Source organism: Perca fluviatilis, chromosome 1 (genome assembly GCF_010015445.1).
Source record: "Perca fluviatilis chromosome 1, GENO_Pfluv_1.0, whole genome shotgun sequence".
In the NCBI taxonomy this organism is placed as follows: domain Eukaryota; kingdom Metazoa; phylum Chordata; class Actinopteri; order Perciformes; family Percidae; genus Perca; species Perca fluviatilis.
Genome location: NC_053112.1, coordinates 45,790,144 through 45,811,512, shown reverse-complemented (window position 1 = coordinate 45,811,512; position 21,369 = coordinate 45,790,144). Strand labels below are relative to the sequence as shown.

The following is a 21,369-nucleotide window of genomic DNA, read 5'->3' as shown; positions in this document are numbered from 1 at the left end:
ATCAACAATGGCGAACTTCATCAGGCATCTCAAAACGCACCCAGATAGGTCAGTCACTTGCTAATGTGAAAGAAACGTTACATTTAACATATATCGTCGCAGGTAACAAGCTATCCATTGCAAAGTGTTGTGCTAATGCTGGGAACAGACAAATTATATCTTTATAGTTGTATCCATATGATGTGACAAACTTTGATTAATATTTCACCAGGTCCGAGAGCTAGAGGGATGTGTTAAAGGTCCCATGACATGGTGCTCTTTGGTTGCTTTTATATAGACCTTAGTGGTCCCCTAATACTGTATCTGAAGTCTCTTTTATATAGACCTTAGTGGTCCCCTAATACTGTATCTGAAGTCTCTTTTATATAGACCTTAGTGGTCCCCTAATACTGTATCTGAAGTCTCTTTTATATAGACCTTAGTGGTCCCCTAATACTGTATCTGAAGTCTCTTTTATATAGACCTTAGTGGTCCCCTAATACTGTATCTGAAGTCTCTTTTATATAGACCTTAGTGGTCCCCTAATACTGTATCTGAAGTCTCTTTTATATAGGCCTTAGTGGTCCCCTAATACTGTATCTGAAGTCTCTTTATATAGACCTTAGTGGTCCCCTAATACTGTATCTGAAGTCTCTTTTATATAGACCTTAGTGGTCCCCTAATACTGTATCTGAAGTCTCTTTTATATAGACCTTAGTGGTCCCCTAATACTGTATCTGAAGTCTCTTTTATATAGACCTTGGGGGTCCCCTAATACTGTATCTGAAGTCTCTTTATATAGACCTTAGTGGTCCCCTAATACTGTATCTGAAGTCTCTTTATATAGACCTTAGTGGTCCCCTAATACTGTATCTGAAGTCTCTTTTATATAGACCTTAGTGGTCCCCTAATACTGTATCTGAAGTCTCTTTTATATAGACCTTAGTGGTCCCCTAATACTGTATCTGAAGTCTCTTTCCCGAAATTCAGCCTTGGTGGCAGAATTCCAGCCACTAGAATTAGAACTAGAACTAGAACTAGCCAGTCCCACAATGAGCTTTCCTTAGGATGTGCCATTTCTGTGTCTGTAGCTATTGAGGAGGAGAGAGGGGGGGGCAAGGTGGAGGGTGGGTATTTTAAGCGAGAAATAGGCCATGCAGTTGCTGAATCTGTCTTCGTTTCAGATTGACAAAGGTCAGTTTAAAAGATTTTCGTCAGATTTTGAGAAGCGTTAGTCACGCTCATCCCGCTCGTTATTTCCGGGTTAGCACTCCACCATTCAGATTGGTCATTGAGTCCAACTGCCCGCCGTCCTATTCAACATGTCAAATCGGCCCAAATGACGGCCGACGGCCCCTCTGACTGACGACGGCACGGAACACACCGAACAGACTCGAGTCACCGACCTCACCAGACTGTCCGACGGCCGATTATCAGGTCGGTGTGTCAGGGCCTTTAGACAGTGTGCGGCAGTTTCATCTTTCTAGCATTGGTGCGGCACAATCAGGTACAGGACTTTGCCACATACATTTTAGAATGTCCATGTTAATCACCAGGAAGGTGCCCTAAATTTAGTGATGGCTGGTATAAAAACCTGAGACTCATGAGGTGGAATGGCCTGTTGGAATGTGGAACTAACTTCAAATGTGATCTTCTAATTTTATTGTAACTAATAACTAATCAACTACTGCAATGTCTGTCCATGTGTGTGCACGGGTGTGTGTGTTTAGATGTTTGTAGCAGACAGTGTGTCAGGGGAGAGCTGCAGCCTGAGTGACTTCACAGTGACTGGATCTACTTACGCCCCTGAAGGGGAAGTGTGAGTGTCTTTAACCCTTAACCCCTGACAGTCTTTGGATAGTGGATGGATATGGATTATGAGAGTCCACAATGTATATCTTCTTCCTTCATTTTCCTCCCTTTTCCCTCTTTATTTCTTTATTATGTATTATTATTGTTTCCTGTGTCATGGCCTGTCCTTCTGTCTTTATAGTTATAAGGATGGCTCAGTGGTGAAGTCCAGTCAGTACGAAGGCCTGGTGGAGATGGCCTCCATCTGTGCCCTGTGCAATGACTCATCACTGGACTACAACGAGGTACAGTAAGACACGGCTGCAGCGACCGCTCCGACCATCACAGATTACCATATATGGTGCTGGAACATTTACCACTGGAATCTGATACCACTAATACCGTCAACAGCATACATACTTTAACCTGTGTTCTTTTGGGCGTGCGTGCGTGCGTGCGTGCGTGTGTGTGTGTGTGTGTGTGTGTGTGTGTTTGTGTGTTTGTTTTTTCCAGGCAAAAGGTGTGTATGAGAAGGTTGGGGAAGCAACAGAGACTGCCCTTTGCTGTCTGGTGGAGAAAATGAACGTGTTCGACACTGACCTGAGAGGATTGAGCCCTGTTGAGAGAGCTACAGCGTGCTGCTCCGTAAGTGTGTGTGTGTGTGTGTGTGTGTGTGTGTGTGTGTGTGTGTGTGTGTGTGTGTGTGTGTGTGTGTGTGTGTGTGTGTGTGTGTGTGTGTGTGTGTGTGTGTGTGTGTGGGATCCATTATGTTGAAACCTTTTCCATGCTTTCATTTCTCTATTATGTCTCGCTACCTAAGAGACCATTAGAGAAAGCGACCCGACCATTTGCCGCAAGGTTGTGTGGCGGTGGAGTGTGACTTTAATGGCCCATTTGTGTCACATCCTGGTGTGTTCTTCAATCCCCCGATGTAGCACAAATAGACTTTATGTGTTACAAATAAATAAGTAATAGTAAAATATATGTATAGAGCGCTTATCACGGGTAAAAATCACTAAGTGTTTTACATAAAACATACAAGATGATACATTAAAAACACAATACACAATTGAAATTTCAAAATAATAAATGAAAAACAAAGTGCCAACCGGTCAACCAAAAGCCTGTTTTAAAAGGTAGGTCTTAAACTTTTATTTTTAGTAAGTCATTTAGTAAGTCCACAAACACAGCAGACCGTAACGGAGGAGGCTAGGAGTTAGGGACTCAGAAAATTGATCACCACGGGTCTGTTGTGTTTTCAGATTTTGAGAAAGGAGCGGCTTGGTCCAATGAAGATTTAAAGGTCCCATGGCATGGAAATTTCACTTTATGAGGTTTTTTAACATTAATGTGCGTTCCCCCAGCCTGCCTATGGTCCCCCAGTGGCTTGAAATGGCGATGGTATAAACCGAGCCCTGGGTATCCTGCTCTGCCTTTGAAAAAATGAAAGCTCAGATGGGCCGATCTGGAATCTTCTCCTTATGAGGTCATAAGGAGCAAGGTTACCTCCCCTTTCTCTGCTTTGCCCTCACAGAGAATTTGGCCCACCCATGAGAGAGAGACATCATGGCTTTCAAACGAGCAAAGTGGCAGTTGGTCAAGGCCACACCCCCACTCTCCACCTTGCGCCCTCCTCTCTCTTTCTCAATAGCTACAGACACAGAAAAGGCACATCCTAAGGAAAGCTCATTGTGGGACTGGCTGTAGTGGCTGTAATTCTGCACCAAGGCTTAATTTTGGGAAAGAGACTTCAGATACAGTATTAGGGGACCACTAAGGTCTATATAAAAGAGACTTCAGATACAGTATTAGGGGACCACTAAGGTCTATATAAAAGAGACTTCAGATACAGTATTAGGGGACCACTAAGGTCTATATAAAAGAGACTTCAGATACAGTATTAGGGGACCACTAAGGTCTATATAAAAGAGACTTCAGATACAGTATTAGGGGACCACTAAGGTCTATATAAAAGAGACTTCAGATACAGTATTAGGGGACCACTAAGGTCTATATAAAAGAGACTTCAGATACAGTATTAGGGGACCACTAAGGTCTATATAAAAGAGACTTCAGATACAGTATTAGGGGACCACTAAGGTCTATATAAAAGAGACTTCAGATACAGTATTAGGGGACCACTAAGGCCTATATAAAAGAGACTTCAGATACAGTATTAGGGGACCACTAAGGCCTATAAAAAAGAGACTTCAGATACAGTATTAGGGGACCACTAAGGTCTATATAAAAGAGACTTCAGATACAGTATTAGGGGACCATTAAGGTCTATATAAAAGAGACTTCAGATACAGTATTAGGGGACCACTAAGGTAGAGCTGAAGATCTTTGCCCGAACCCGACGGGACCCGACGGGTTCGGTCGGTTTGGTCTTAATTTCTATTATTTTACACGGCTCGGGCCGGGCTCGGGCTTGCGCTTCGGGTTGCATGGTAAATGAGCGGTCAGCTGATGCGTTTCAATTAGCGTGAAAATGGATCCTGAGGAGATGAAACGGAGGCTGGTCTCTGGAGGACTTAGCCGGTTTCTTTGTTCCAACTTCCAAGTGGCCGATAGCCTCCGATAGTCATGAATAAATGATGTTAAAACATGTATAAATGACTCATTTTTTACGAAAGACAAAGAAGCTGTGTGCGTGCGGCGCAGTCTCTTTTTTTCTTTCTCTCCCTTTTCCGCGGAGTGGTGTGTGTGCCCGCTCGCGGTGTGAAGCGCGTGTCCGCGCTATTCTCCGACACTCTAATGACTGCTGATAGACGGCCTTTTGTACAGTCGGACTGTAAACTGGTTCGGGCTTTTAAAAAGCTGTCAATCAAAATGTACTTGTCGGGCTCGGGCCTTTTCAGGCCGTACTTTTAAGGCCCGATTATAGCTCTACACTAAAGCCTATATAAAAGAGACTTCAGATACAGTATTAGGGGACCACTAAGGTCTATATAAAAGAGACTTCAGATACAGTATTAGGGGACCACTAAGGCCTATATAAAAGAGACTTCAGATACAGTATTAGGGGACCACTAAGGCCTATATAAAAGAGACTTCAGATACAGTATTAGGGGACCACTAAGGCCTATATAAAAGAGACTTCAGATACAGTATTAGGGGACCACTAAGGTCTATATAAAAGAGACTTCAGATACAGTATTAGGGGACCACTAAGGCCTATATAAAAGAGACTTCAGATACAGTATTAGGGGACCACTAAGGCCTATATAAAAGAGACTTCAGATACAGTATTAGGGGACCACTAAGGCCTATATAAAAGAGACTTCAGATACAGTATTAGGGGACCACTAAGGTCTATATAAAAGAGACTTCAGATACAGTATTAGGGGACCAATAAGGCCTATATAAAAGAGACTTCAGATACAGTATTAGGGGACCACTAAGGTCTATATAAAAGAGACTTCAGATACAGTATTAGGGGACCAATAAGGCCTATATAAAAGAGACTTCAGATACAGTATTAGGGGACCACTAAGGCCTATATAAAAGAGACTTCAGATACAGTATTAGGGGACCACTAAGGCCTATATAAAAGAGACTTCAGATACAGTATTAGGGGACCACTAAGGTCTATATAAAAGAGACTTCAGATACACTATTAGGGGACCACTAAGGTCTATATAAAAGCATCCAAAGAGCACCATGTCATGGGACCTTTAACAAAAAGATTTAATAACAAAATAGCATGACAAGGCGGTTCCTTTTCCCCACGTGGCTTAGGACAACTTTCCATTGGTCCTTCGTTGGCGCAGTCAGTCATGTCCATGCCCCTGAGCGCATCCCATTGGTTTTTTTCGTCGCCCAAATGAGGAGGGCGCACTTCTAAATCCTTGTGTGTTTGAGGTTACTCTCGGCCATAGATGAAAGTCTTATCATGGGCATGTAAATAATTTTCAAGCGACAGTAACTAACATTCTTTATGCTAATCTAGTCGGCACACCAGCAGGGGTCGGCTCCAAGACAGATACACAAAAGGTTTCTTCCTGCCGTGTGACAAAAGAACCTACCTACCTTTTGGAGAGCAGACAGACATGATTTCATTAACTTGTAGAAGCTTAGGAATCAGTATGAAAGAGAAGGATATTGATTGGGTCTAACAGTATTGATACAATTCTTCTGCCTAACCCAGCTGCCGCATAAATTGTGAATACATTAAAACACAAAAGTACATTGACATCAAAGATCAGCATTGTTTTAACATTTTTAAACTCTACAGGTCTACGGCGTCACCGAAACTATGTGTTTTATGTCATATTTAATATCTAAACATCAGTACAGTGTAGAGACTTACTTTTTTTTGTTTAGAAGCAGAAATATGCTCAGTTTCAACAAGGTCCTCTAACAATTGTAGGCCATCCAGAAGCTTTTTTAATCCGTCATTGAATTACAGTGTCTTTGCTAAATAAATAAATAATTAGGAATCCAAAAATCAACTCATGTAATCTTCGATTTGCTCCACGACCTTTGAACCCAGCGCTTGCCGTGTTTTTAGATTTGTAGCTAACAGCTGCAGCTTTACATCAAGCCCTACGCTGTCTTTGTAGTCCTTCCAGAAGCCTCCACAATCCGGCCAAAATGTCAGTGACTTTTCAGAGACTTTACAGGACTTATTTCAGAGCGATAAATCCACAACTGAATGGCTATTTAACGGCTATTTAGTCATATTTTTGTCTTGAAATAAAACAATTCTCCGCTAGCTGCAGACAGAAGGCAAGATGGATGCTGACTGATGGCTGTATCGACCAATAACATGCCGTTTTGTCAGCTGAGAGGGCGTTTGATCAGCCAATAGACAAGCCTAGCGGGAGGGACTTCTATTCAGTGTGTGTCTATTGGAAGACGAAAACAGAGGACAGGAGGACCCCTGGAGGTTGAAATGAGTGTGATTTTTGCCTCAGATGTCCGATAGCAGACAGACTTTTCTGGGAAAAATCCTAAATAGTTTTATATTTGTGTTAGTTACAGAGTTTATTTGTTGTGAGATTCTATTTCCATTTAGTCTTTTATTTTGTCTTTATAGTCATATAATAATGTATACATTAATGTGACATCCTTGCAGCATACATATCCTGATAGAAAAATTATGTCTTTAACTTGATTTTGCATAACAGGGTTGAGGTTATAAAAGCAACGTGTTAGTGCAAACCCTATGGCGCGTACCACGTGTGTGCATATTTCGACAGAGTGACAGTGTGAGTGAAGAAGTAGATAGAGACAACTAAACGGAACGACTCAGAGAAGCGAAAGAAAAGTTGTGTCCTGTTCTCTTTATTTATATATTTTATACTGTCCAACCAGTAAAACATGTCCTTTTCTGTAGACATTTTATTTATTTATTTATTCATGTTGTAGCAGTCCATTATGACAGTCAGTTGAAATAAACCTTGTGTTGTATTTGTTATGAATCTATTTTGATGCGTTTTCCCGTAACTTTGGTAATTTTGCATATGTTTATAAATATCGAAATTAAAATCGATATCGCAATATTCATAATCGATATCGCAATATCACATTTTGTCAATATCGTGCAACCCTAGTTGGCACATCTGCATGATACAAATCTCCCGTGATCGCGCACCACCCACCACCCTTCCTCCACCGCCCCTCCTCCACGCAGTAGCTTGTAGCCAAGGAGGACACGGAGGATAAACAAAAAACATGACAGACTCTTCAGAAGAGGTCATTATCTGCACTCGAGTTTCTGCGTGGAAAGTTGCCTGACTCCACCAGTTTCTGAACATCGCCATACTGAGAAATCCAGAGAGAGTTGTGTGGAGCTGATAGTCTTAATTAGCTGAGTTACAGAATGTAACGGACATTCATCTATCTAATAAATCGGGAAGCCTCTGAATGTGTGGGTGTATGTATGTGCGTCTGTCTTTGAAATATCTCATGAACCGTTCATCTATCTACTTCCTACTTAGTTTCCTGGGTACCCAATGAACTTGGGGTTTGGATTTTGGAGCATTTGGAGCAATTTGGACAGCATTGGATATTGGATATAACTGTGAATAAAACTAAAAGGCCGAACATAAAGGTTGAGGAAAAACTGAAAAGGAAACTGCAGGCGCAGCAGGCTGTTGACACGCTCTGCAGCAGCGTGGGGGGGTTTTACTGGCTTTGGCACGGTTACATGATTGCTGGATATACCAAGCAAACTTTTCTTCACTTTTCTGGAGCACAAGCGCATAGCTGACAGGAACATTGTGTTGAAAAAGGTGCTACCATAACGCTGGCTCTTCCATGTCTACCCTTCACAATAAAAGCCCAGCTTAAATTCACTTAGAGCATTTCGCTAAGAGGAAACTCAATAAAAAGCCATTTTGCCGACACTAAATATCAAACGAAAACCAGCACTATATCGTGTTAAGTTGCTGTGAGCTGTAAATGCAAGACCATGTCGGAGATGACCGGGCAAAGACGGCAGTTTTCATCAGACTCACCCACCCACTTAATTAAGTGTGCTGCTTTGAACATTACCGTCGGCAAAATACACCCGCAATTAAATCTATTCTTCAACGTTAACCATCAAGCCACTAAGCCTGCTTGGAAATTAACACCTCTGCTGAAGTGTGGTGCCATACCGTTGACGAAAAAGACCACTAAAATGTGATTGAACAAAAACACTCTTTATTTGCATTGCCTTTCACCTTTTCTTCCACCCTCTCTGTCTGTCTGTCTGTCTGTCTGTCTCTCTCTCTCTCCCTGCGCACACACACACTCTCAAATTCTGCAGCCGGTTGAATGTGAGTCTGTCTCTGTACTTGTTCTGGTGGTTGATGAGCGTAGATATGTGCTGATTATCTCATAACGGGCCAGGTGGGTAGCGCACTTCCATGAGTCATGAGGCTAAAGTCTAATTACTCCACATTTTCATTTTGATATTTTGTGATTACATTCTGAATCTGCAACGTTCTCTGTCAGGTAAATGTAGTAGTACAATGTCTGCCTCTGATGTAGAAGTACAGTGTAAGTCAGTAGTAGGCTATACAGTGGAGTTGCATATTAAGTGGTTTGGGTTTCTTCTGTAAGTAATTTTGGGGTACAATTTGGTTCTGGAGAAAGCTTCAAGCAGCAATACCAAAGGCCAAGCAATCGACCCGTTCCAAACATTTTCAACAGGCACCGTACTAGTTAATATAAAAAAGTTATGCACTAAAGCTTTAATGATACAATAATGTATTAGTTGATAACTAATCAATTAATCTTTGCAGCTGTATTCTGTACTAAAAATGAACTGTACATACTGACGTTTTGACTGTGTATTTTCAGGTGATTAAGCAGCTGATGAGGAAGGAGCTGACCCTGGAGTTTTCCAGAGACAGGAAGTCCATGTCTGTCTTCTGTTCATCCAGTAAACTCACCAGGTCTGCCTCTGGAGCCAAGATGTTTGTCAAGGTGTGTTCCACACTACTCACTATAATACAATTGGTCATTCCTCTTCCCTCCGGCGTCTAATCGTTTCCCCCTTCTCTCCTCAGGGAGCTCCAGAGAGCGTGTTGGAGCGTTGTAATTATATCCGGGTCAGCGGTTCTACTCGTGTGCCTTTGAGCCCAGCGGTCCGAGAGCAGCTCCTGTCCACTGTGCGGGAATGGGGATCGGGCCGAGACATGCTGCGTTGCCTCGCCATGGCAACCAGGGACACGCCCCCTGACATCCATGGCCTCAACCTAGAGAACTGCGCTAAGTTCGCTGACTATGAGGTGATGATGATAACAGTGATAAAATATTCTTAAAAAAAACTGTATCCATATCATTTTTCACAAGTATGAAATTAAGATATAGAATATTTGCATTGTCAAATCTTGCTCTGTCTGTTAAATGGGAATTGGAAGCTCTCCTCTTTCTCCCTCCCCAGTCGGACCTGACCTTTGTGGGCTGTGTGGGCATGTTGGACCCCCCCAGGAAAGAAGTGCTAAGCGCAGTCCGAATGTGTCGGCAGGCTGGCATAAGAGTCATCATGATCACAGGTAACGTGTACAACCACGCACATGTCTAAATGTATACGATATGAGTGCACACCTTTAATACACATATGCTTAACCACACAGATACTGTACAGTTTAATCTCAGAAATATACCAGATAATTACAACGATAGAGACGTTGAGATTTGCATAATGATGTTGATTTAAATTGCAATTATTTTGTATTATTTACACTTGCAGGCTTGTGTTATGTGACATCATGGTGTGATGTGTAGGAGTTTAATCTTTAGATTCCAACTACTGTTCATAATCTACCGAGCTAACTGCTACTGTAGCAGTGGATATGACACATGCCTTTGGTGTGGGGGATCTGGGTTTGATTCCCACTGCGATACATCAACCAATGTGTCCCTGAGCAAGACACTTAACCCCTAGTTGCTCCAGAGGTGGCAACCTCTGATATATAGCAATTGTAAGTCGCTTTGGATAAAAGCATCAGCTAAATGACATGTTTAGTATAGTATATCTGCACCCCGCAAAAGAAAAAACCACATACAATATTATCTGAAGTTAGCTGTTCACACAATACAGTAACGTGAGCTATCTAAATTAGCTGATACATGGTTTAAACGTTAAGTGTATCGCAATCTTTACAATCATTCCCCGAAAGAACCAAACAGGCCTGCCTTGTTGCACAATCCAAATTATCTTCAAAACTCGAAGGTTGTTGGTGTTGTTTCCCGCAGCGAATGGATTTTGAGATTTTTTTTGTCATGTGTGTGTTATTGAAGCATCAGCTCAGGAGCTGAACTGCAGTTCCTCGAGTAAACACTTGAGGCGAGTCATTCCCCATAGACCCCCATGTTAAAAAATCCAAACTTTACAGAAAAAATAAACCTGTATAGCATGGTACAAAAAAATGTTTTTGGTCTCTATATCTAATTTCCCCCTACATGATAACTGTACGGGGAGTGAATTTCTCTAACCAGTTTAATTATATTAAGGCTTAAAGCCAGGTACTGTTACTATCTCATTAGAATAGAATAGTCTTTATTGTCATTGTACGTGTACAACGAAATTGCAGTCCTCTCAGTGCAAAACATCAGTAAAGGGCAAAGCAGCAAAATCTACACGTCTACACAAGATAAGGTATTTTGGTATGAAAAAACCTGCATTTTTAATTTAACCAAGCATCCTCTATCATAAAAACATGTCCAGCATCTTTAGCAAAGCAAACCACTTAAAGATGGGATGGAAATTCAGCGAGAAATGATTATTTTAATTGTGGATAAACCTCCTGCCTCGATAGACATACATGAATAAGGTGGCGCGACATGTCCGTCCCAAAATGGCGACCGCGTCGACTTATCGCTCCAATGAACAGCAGCGGCCAATGCAGTATCTACGTTTTATATATCTATGTGGCTAACCAATACAAGCATTAACTGCACGATGAATCACTCTTTCTTTTTTCTCTCCAGGTGACAACAAAGGGACAGCCCTGTCTATCTGTCGGAGGGTGGGCATCATCACGGAGCAGGAAGAGGAGCATGAGAGCACAGGGGCCATCGGGGGCCTGACAGGGCGGGAGTTTGATGAGCTGCCCCCTCACCTGCAGCGCGAGGCCTGCAGGACGTGCCGGTGCTTTGCCCGGGTGGAACCGACACACAAGAGTCGTATAGTGGAGTACCTGCAGAGCCTGGATGACATCACTGCCATGGTGAGAGAACAGTCTCGTACTTGAAGTAGTGTCAATAACCATTATACGCAGCACCACTGCTCCTGTGATATCACTGAATATCCCTCCCTCTCTCGCTCATGGTTTCAGACAGGTGACGGGGTAAACGACGCGCCTGCATTGAAGAAGGCGGAGATCGGCATTGCTATGGGCAGCGGCACAGCGGTGGCCAAGTCAGCCTCTGAGATGATCCTGGCTGATGACAACTTCTCCACCATTGTGGCTGCAGTGGAGGAGGGCAGAGCCATTTACAACAACATGAAACAGTTCATCAGATACCTGATATCATCCAACATAGGAGAGGTGGTCTGGTTAGTAAAAGAGCTGATATTAGTGAATGCAGAGAACAACGTGATATCATGACGAAATGAAGAAAGCAACAGTTGGGTTTAGGAAACGTGACACAAGGGGTCTCCTGGGTGAAAGTCCTGTGTTTGACCCATCCACCACCGCGACCAACCTCCCTACGCAGATTTTTGGCCTTTCATACTACTCGCTACGGCGTAAATTGACACGCAATCGCAAGGTAATGTAAGTCGCTACAAAGCGATTATGCGTCTTGATAACACGCCAATAATGGCATACGATTATATACGAATTGGCTTGTCATACATATGCCCCTTTATGAGATCAGTCTGCAGAGAAAGTGGTTCACTAACTTTAATTGACAGAGACATTCAGGGCCTGTTTCCACCTGGTATACTGGTATATTACTCCTGTATATTGTAAAAAGAAGGGACGTAGCATCAGTGACGTCACCTATTGGCATGTGGCCTGCTTCTTTGAAGCCCTGAGTCTTGTTTTTTTGCAACTGGATGTGATTTTTGATGAGAGAGGGGAGCATAGGCTAAACGCTAAAGAGGGAAAGTTGCAACCCTTCTGAAGCGCGTCATTCAGTGGAGATTTTACCAGTGGGGGCCTCCATGTCCTGGCGCCGTTCATCTGCATGTACGGCAGAACATCTGCAGACTTTCGCTTAAGATACCAGCTAAAGCTAGCAGTAGCTAGCTAGCTTGGTTTGAAAAATGCTGAACAAGACATTTTTAGGCGACCAAATGATCCAATCAACTTTAATGAAGTGAAAACACACAGTGAGCGTGCCAAACGTTGACAAGATGAAAACATGGACAACACCCAAAAACAAGTTCACTGCTATTTGAATGTACACAGTGCCATGGTTAGCATTGCTAAGCCTCTATCATGATTGACAGGTTGGCACCTTAAAGCCTTCCCTGCTTTAAAAATATAAATTTAAAATAAATGGGCCATCATTTACAAATTGAACATTATGCTGTATTGAAGAAGACCTGAAACTAGTGATTGAGGCCATAAACTCATTATTAAAATGTTAAGGTTGTTTTTTTTTTTTCTATTTTTTTCATAGACTATATAGAAACCTTTTTTCCAACCAGTGGAGTCTCCCCCTGCTGGAAATGAGATAGAATGCACTTAAGGCACTTTCGCATTGGCTTCACTTTTCGGCCCGGAAGTTTCATCCATCATTTTTACATTCTGTGGTTTACACCTGGCAGGAGAATGTGTCTCCACATGCGCCTTGAGTGACCACTTGTGATCGGATCTCACTTCCCTGCTCTATATGTAAATAAACACGTATATCTTTTTTTTTTGGAATATAGGTGTGTGTATGAAATATTTTCAATAAATACGTATGCCGCTCACAGTCTTTAATAAGGCTCAGGACACTTTCACACTGCTGGGATTGTGGCCCAGACCAAGTTCGAATTTGGTCTGAGTGCACGGATCTCAATGCGTTCTGGGTGCATTCCCACCTGTGCTCAGAGGTGTCCACTTGAGATTTTAATACCAGGTGGAAACAAGGCTTTAGTTTATGGATAATATGGTCCTCTCACTGTTACCTTCTCTTCTATATTTCCTTCCTTCCTCCTCAGTATTTTCCTGACAGCTGCACTGGGCATGCCTGAAGCGCTGATCCCAGTCCAGCTGCTATGGGTCAACCTTGTCACCGATGGTTTCCCAGCAACAGCTCTGGGCTTCAACCCTCCAGACCTGGACATCATGTCCCGCCCTCCCCGCTCCTCCAAAGAGCCTCTGATCTCCAGCTGGCTGTTCTGTCGCTACCTCATCATCGGATGTGAGTCATAAGCCTGGGACGGAATGACATCATCAAATCATGATCACTAATACTACCACATACTATACACACAAAAATCTCTAGATTATGTATTCATCATCAGAGCATCTTACCTGTTAGACAAGATGTCCTGCTGCTACACAGAATACTTACCAGCCTTCTCTGCAGGTTATGTGGGAGCTGCTACTGTCGGAGCTGCTGCCTGGTGGTTCATGGCAGCCCACGACGGACCCAAACTTACCTTTTATCAACTGGTAAACACACACAGTATCTCCCCATCACTACACCTCTATCATGCTTCTCATGCTCTGGTCTACATTAAATACTGTAGTAGAATGGACACACTGGCAGTCACACAACATGGGTTAGCAGTTAAAACCTTCATGTGACCATAAACATGATATTACATGTTGCTAAAAATAGTATTAGAAATTAGGCAAAAAAGAGATTAGCTTCATGTTCATTTCAAACTATCAAGCAACTTATTGACACACTCACAGCTTATGTTTGTTATTGATCATTTTAAGTTTTTAAGTAGAATTAGGTTAATAGAAAAAGAAAAAAATGATTTATAAAATCATGGCAACAATTTTTTAAAAGCTTAGTATTCTATGCAAAAAAAGTCATGTATAAAGGCTTTAGGCTGCCCTACACATTATTGTAGGTCCAGTTTAATATGCAACTTAATTTTATACAATATATGTAGTAGGGGGTCCCTGCTCCACCTCTCTTTCAGTTAAGGGGTCCTTGGCTTAAAAAACATTGAAGACCCCCTGCTTTAAACCGATCACAATTGTCTTTGGCTGCGCTAAGCTCCGGACACAGTGACGGTGGCTCTGCAAAATAGTCTCGTAAAGGAACTTGTTTTGGTGGAACATTTGTACCCCGCAAAATAAAATAATTAAATGTAGTTAACTGTTAATGTGAGCTATTTAAATTAGCTGGATACATGGTTAAACGTAATTTCCCCTCTTTACAATTTGGATCTTTACAATCATTCACTGAAAGAACCAAGCAGGCCTGCCTTTTTGTATGACCCAAATCTTCTTCAAAGCTTGCTATTTTCAGCTTTTAACTTGCTAGCTCGAAGTTTGTTGTTGTGTCCCGTAGCGAAGGGATTTTGAGATCGGCAGCACACAGAGAGTGGAAGGCGAGGGACGTAAGGCTTTATCCTGGACATGTACTTTCCTTGACCCAGACTTGGTCAAACTTAAAGGAGCTGTATAACCCGAGCTTTGCTTCCTAGTTTTAAGCTGCTCTGTCCCAAACATTTTTAATTCCACTGTCGCTACAATACCTGAGTAATTAGCCAGAAAAAGAATATTTATGAAGTAAACATTGAACAACTGAATAAACAAATCTATGCTGATAGTGATAAATCTGTGATTAGCTAATACTGACTGATAATATTGGCCATGTATGGGTCAGACTCAGTTTAAGAGATGTGCACCTGCAGGATAATCACTGAACAACAAGGTGTCAATAATGTTATTTCCCCGTTTGTTTCCTCCACAGTCCCACTACCTGCAGTGCAGTGAAGGCCACGCTGAGTTTGCTGGTGTCCAGTGTTCAGTCTTTGAGTCTCCTTACCCCATGACTATGGCTCTGTCTGTCCTGGTTACCATAGAAATGTGCAACGCCTTGAACAGGTAAGAATTAAACAAACACATTTACACACTATACCACAGGAAGCAAAAGATGTCCTCTTAAAATGCACTTAAACACAAGAACACACAAAATCAGTACAAAGAGAGGGAGGCCTAACGTCAGACACAGCACTGCCGCTGTTCAGCTTATTTCTATCACCAGTGTAGCATAAAAGCAAGGTGGAGTTAGCTGTTAAATCAGTAAAATTGAACAACTCAATAATCATAACACTCTTGTCACAGCATATGAATGCGCATTCCCATTGACAGTGACAACTTTGTTCAGCTCATTTTATATAATATAATATCGTCCAGAGCTGTCCTGTTTGAAACAGCTGTGTGTCGCCATGTCAGTAGCCGCATTTTGACCAAAGGTTCTGGGGTCTTACGGGTCTTACGGGTCTCCAGGATGATTTTGAAGTAACTTGAAGGTTCCAGCCCATTGTTGTCTGTGTTTTCACTTTGGTCTAAAAAACCTGTGAAGATAAGGCAAATTACCGGTAGTCCGCTGACGTATAAGCAACATGACTGGATGAGAGGCTTCTGGTGGTCACAGGGGTAAACACTATGTGATGTGATGTCCAAATGAAGCTTTGTGAAGCATATTCTTTGTCTAAAGTGTTGAAAAGACAAGGAATTGCCATTCCTTTACCCTTTTTCTTTAAACAAAGAGGCCATCTAGTGGGGTCAACAAATACTACTAATAGTTCATGAAGCTTTATTTGGACATCATTAGTAAACACACTGCCGCCCTGCACTTCAATGTGCCCAACAACATAGATTTTGTCTCACTGTGCTTAAGATCGTAACAGCTGAGAAACCATTAGGAAATAAGGGTTTATTTCTCTCATTCAAACATTCAAAGCACCGCTGTGCTCTCTTTCTCGCCCGCCCGGGACACATCTCTGCAACCTGCAGTTCAGTGCGGCGCTGGCTCGCAGCTCGATCTCTCTCTCTCTTTCTTTTATCCTGTCTTTCAAAATGAGTCGGGAAGCCAACTGCAAAAGCATAATCTACATAACATACTTTTAATGCTCTTTTAATGTGTAATCGATATGAGAGTACTTCCTTGTTGGATTAAATGAAGCTGTCGGTGAGTTGAAGCAGCCGCGCTATGTGTGTTTGTCCGATCAGTGATGGTCATTTCTGACAACCCCACCCCGAAGGCTTCTGTACTTAGTACTACCCTCCAAACAGTGGCAAATAATGCCTCCAGAACAAAATGTAGACCCTGGTCGAAACACAACCAGTTCCTCAGAAGGGGAAAGTTTCTGTGGTCGAAAACGCGGCTATTGTCTGTAATGGTTTGGTTTTTGAAGGCTCTAGATCCAGAATAAAGATGAAGCTGTGGCAGAGAGAAAGTGTGAACAGTAAAACTGTGCTGTCCAGTCTTTCAGAGAACCAGTCCCTGCTGAAAATGCCTCCCTGGTCAAACCCCTGGCTGGTCGGGGCCATCTGTCTGTCCATGGCTCTACACTTCCTCATTCTATATGTCGACCCACTGCCGGTAAGCATGCACGTGTCATATATCTGTTCGCAGACACTCCTTATCTATCCAGGGCTTAACAATTCTCCATGCCCTCTTTCTTTGTCTTCAGGTGATTTTCCAGATACGCCCTCTGTCGTGGCCTCAGTGGGTGGTGGTGCTGAAGATGTCACTTCCTGTCATCTTTATGGACGAGGCTCTCAAGTTCCTGGCCCGCAACTACATTGAGCCAGGAAGCCAGATGCAGGTCAGGAGACATGCCCGACAGTGTTTCTGTTAAAGTGGACATATTATACTTTTCTGTATTTTCTATCATATCTACAAAGTTATAAGGTCGGATTTTCATGTTAAATGTGACCAAAACTTCAAATAATGAAGTAAAAGATGTCCTCTTAAAATGCACTTAAACACAAGAACACACAAAATCAGTACAAAGAGAGGGAGGCCTAACCCTCTGCCGCTGTTCGGCTTATTTCTATCACCAGTGTAGCATAAAAGCAAGGTGGAGTTAGCATGCTTGCTAAATAGCCGGACGCTGATGTTAAATCAGTAAAATTGAACAACTCAATAATCATAACACTCTTGTCACAGCATAGGAATGCACATTCCTATTGACAGATAAGTGACAACTTCGTTCAGCTCATTTTATATAACCAGTGTTTTAATGAAAGCCTGGTGGAATTAGCAGCAGGCTAACTTAGTGGAATTATCAGGCTGTAATAGTTAGCTAATTTAGCTGAAATTATCATAGACCGTAAAAGAATGGACACAGCGACGCCATAGACTTCGAAGGAGACCAGTGAAGTCTCTTTCCCGGTGCTGGCTGAGCGTTACTGAGCAGCCTCCAACTGAGCTTGAAGACGTAGATGTGACGTGAGCAACCTGTCTGAAAGTGTGAAGTCTTCTGGTAGCTGTGCCGAGAGAAATCTCAATCATTCCCAATCTTACAGAGACGGATAGCGTAGGTATATGTAAGGAGATAACATAGACATAGGCTAATTATTGCTAACTAAAATGCTAGTTATTAGTAATTAAACTTAAACAGCTAATGGAAGTCCAAACTGCCTGCGAGCTTCTCCTGACTGTACAGTAATTTCTCTACTGTGTGACAGTAAGTCGCGTGGTTATTACACAATCGTTAGCCTATTTTTATAAAAGCGTCTGCTACGGAGCAATAATGTGAGGTACAAGGTAATGGAGCCTTTTATACATTGTTGTGTTTCTTTAGAAATAAACAACGGACAAATAGAGTCTTTAAACACTTAAACATGTAAAGTTTTTCGCTGTCAAAGTGACGCCAAAATGAATGGGAGTCAATGGAATGCTAACGGAAGGTGATGACTTGTTAGCCTCAGAATCTCACCATAGGAGGTACGCTTTCCGGATGCTCGCTTACCCCCTTGGAAATTATGTATCATGGCAACGCATAGGATCTATTCATTGCCACGAGTAGCCAATCACAGCTAGAAAGGGGCGTAACTTGAAGCAGGGGCGTAATCTGAAAGGGCGGATCTTGAAGCAGGGGTCAAAACTTGAAGGGTCTTGTGGCCTGCAAGCCGCCCTTGGAGCTTAGATTCCAGGAAACCCTCAGGCCAATCAGAGCAGACTGGGCTTTGTCGGAGGGCTTAAAGAGACAGGTGCTCCTACAGAGCATCTCATAAAGAAGGTGAATACAGGTGCAGCAGCCATGGGCAGTATGAGAAAAATAAAGTGTTTTTTTTTTTTAACATTAAAACATGTAAACATGTACTAGTACAAACACAAAATAAAAGTATTATCCTGAAAATGCTATATATAGTAGTATAGTTGTCCTTTAAAGGGAGAAAATACAGGCACAGATGTAAAACGTTGTTGGGCTATTTGTCCCATAACATGTCTTCTTTCAAACTAGTGGAAAGAAAACATTTATTTTACTACACTTTGTCTATTTGTGTCTGTAGATTTCTCCTAAATTCACAAAAAGTTAGCATTAGATAATGTCTCATTTGCATATACAAACAGTAGAATGTCAGAAAACATGTGATACAACATATCTGATACATATCTGTTAATTAAAATGTTCAAAAGTTTTTCTCAAACTGTAATCCAAAAATCTCCCCTTCAGTAGCACTTACATACTTCAAACTTTCCACTTTGATTTCCAAAATTCCATCTGTAAAAACCTTTGACTATAGTGTAATATGTCAACAAAATGAAACAAGAATTTCGAACCTGGCTTTATCCAGTGTTCACACTTCTGTGCTGGAAATGTATGCAAATTAGTCCATATCTGACAGATGAATGCCTAATTTTTATATTTAAACATAACATTTTCCTGAAAACTTGTACTACTAATACAAAAAACACAGGGCCAGATGTACTAACGCTTTTGCGCCCACTTCAGGCGTATTTGTTTTGCAACGTGCGCGTAAAAGCATGGCGAGGTATGTACAAACAGTCCGCGCTGAGGTAAAATCGCAGACTGCCTGTCGCCGGAACTGAAAATGGCAAATTGCGCTTTTCCGTGTCATGCATGTGCATTCACGGGAGGGTCAAGGGGACAGTGGGAATTTCCCATAAAGAGATGGGAGGGGACGCGTAAAGTGTTAGGCTGGGCTGTTCGGATCCAAGAGCAGACACAGAAAAAGGTCGGAACAGGTATTTGAGGTTTATTGAACAAAAAAAGAGTAATGCAGGTGCTGGATATGCTCTGGGGCTGAGAGCGGGCAGACAGGTGAGAAGCAGGTTCCAATAAAAAAACAAGTTGGCTCAGGCAGGCAGACTGGGCTTCCAGGGCTGTAGCAGGAATCTGGACACAAAAAGAAAACACAAAAAGTCAAAACCAGGCTTGCAACAGGGATACAAAAAAAAAGGCAGTCTTTCGAAAACACTGAGGCTGGCCGTAGTGAGTGTTACCACTTGGGTGAACGGACGATCTGGCAGAGACTGGTTGGAAGGCCTGGGTTTAAGACAGGAGTGGTGATTGCTGGATGTGATTCAGGTGAGCAGGAAGCCACAGGTGTCCTGACGAGGAGGGAGAGAGAGCCAGGAGCGCCACACCCACTCAGCACAGGACAGACAAGACCAATGTCAGTACCCGATCCGTTCCACCGGCACGATCCGTTCTGCGTATGTGCAAGATGACACGTATGCCATGACGTACGCGCAGATAATAATACTGTTTTAGGACCTGCCTAATCTGTTCCACGCTAGCCTCCACCGGGATAGCTAACAGCTAATTTGGCTAACCGCTAGCCAACAGCTTTCAGTCTAAAATAACGCATGCGCATCGTGCAGGCAGAACAGACAGCTAGATTCTGTCTAAAATAACGTTAAGTCAAACATAATGGGAAAAGCAGGCTACAGCTAAATTAAGACTTTACAAGACAAGTATTGAGTGATTGTATTTTAAATGAGCACAAGTAGAACTGACGTAACAGCTGTTATATATGTTAAAGGGGTGATAGAATGCAAAACCGATTTTACCCTGTCATAGTTGAATAACGACAGTTCGGTGGGTAAATAGGACATACATAGAAGCTCAAAGTCCCACTGACACCCCTTTACTATGAAAATCTCATATTTTGAAACTGCCGCTGAAAACGGGCGAATCCCAACAAAGCTGAGTTGCTTGCGTAAGCGTCTCAAAATCCGGAACCTTAAGAGAACAGTCACGCCCCAACATTTACATAGGCTACACAACTGACCTGAGATCAGGTAGTCTTCTGAATCTAGCTAGGTCACGCAGATCTCTGCTATTCCATTACAAAATTCACTTCTGAAACTTTTTTATGCGAGAAATCAACCATATAAAGCTCAAATATGGGCCGCTTTACGAAAATGGATGGCTAATTGCAAATTTTCTCCGACTGTGTGTCGGAGTTTAGTGCCGGTGTTGGTGCTGCCTGGGTTGCGCATCGCGCCCCTGACCGCAGTGTCAGCGAAGCTTGTTCCCCACGCAGTCTTTTACCGCAGCCCGCAGGTTCCAGTAAATCTTATAATGGGTATGTGTGTTGAGTTATTTAAACAAACAATCGGAAATAAAGCCTCTTGTCCGCGAAGTCTCATTGATAGAGCCGCGTGAGATGGAGTCCATCAATGAGAGCTAGCTAGCCTCCTCCTAACTCTGACATTCACAAAAATACATTCAATTGAACCGAAATCGGACAAGTGTTAGCTAAGCTTTGTAAGACCTTGAGGAACCTGTAATATTCATGCCGTGACGAAATTCAAACTGTAAATATACTTTAGTTATGCGAAAGTGAGCAAGCTGCGGTATTTCCCCATTGTAATGAATGGCACATATAGAAAGCAGCTGCTTTCCTACAAAGACGCCTTGCGTTCATAAAAATGCCTTAAAATCAAATCGGACACAACGGTTAGCTTTATAAGACATTGGGGAATGATGTAATATAAGTGGCGTGACGAAATTCAAACTGTAAATATAATTTAGTTATGGCGACAGTGTAGCTAGCTAGCTGCGGTATTTCCCCATTGTAATGAATGGGACATATAGCAAGCAGCTGCTCGTCCTACAAAGACAACTCGCGTTCATAAAAATGCCTTAAAATGAAAGTGGCGTGACGAAATTCAAACCGTAAATATATTAGTTATGCCGGCAGCTGGCCGCGGAGCCCCGTAGTGCAGTATCCACAAAGGGTGACTTTGTCCTGGGTATGGAGCCCAGCA

At 42.4% G+C, this 21,369-nt stretch overlaps 1 protein-coding gene across 1 annotated transcript in view; it reads left to right on the top strand.

The window, feature by feature from the left end:
• The window catches only part of si:dkey-28b4.8 (sarcoplasmic/endoplasmic reticulum calcium ATPase 2), a 48,694-nt gene that overhangs the window by 25,597 nt on the left and 1,728 nt on the right, over nt 1-21,369 (top strand). Inside the window, exons 11-23 of the mRNA XM_039809221.1 lie at nt 1,710-1,798; nt 1,973-2,075; nt 2,284-2,415; nt 9,064-9,189; nt 9,273-9,494; nt 9,650-9,761; nt 11,200-11,438; nt 11,547-11,767; nt 13,367-13,569; nt 13,738-13,823; nt 15,085-15,218; nt 16,605-16,722; nt 16,814-16,948. Of these exons, the coding sequence (XP_039665155.1) occupies nt 1,710-1,798; nt 1,973-2,075; nt 2,284-2,415; nt 9,064-9,189; nt 9,273-9,494; nt 9,650-9,761; nt 11,200-11,438; nt 11,547-11,767; nt 13,367-13,569; nt 13,738-13,823; nt 15,085-15,218; nt 16,605-16,722; nt 16,814-16,948 (1,920 nt within the window). The remainder of the gene's footprint in view (nt 1-1,709; nt 1,799-1,972; nt 2,076-2,283; nt 2,416-9,063; nt 9,190-9,272; nt 9,495-9,649; nt 9,762-11,199; nt 11,439-11,546; nt 11,768-13,366; nt 13,570-13,737; nt 13,824-15,084; nt 15,219-16,604; nt 16,723-16,813; nt 16,949-21,369) is intronic.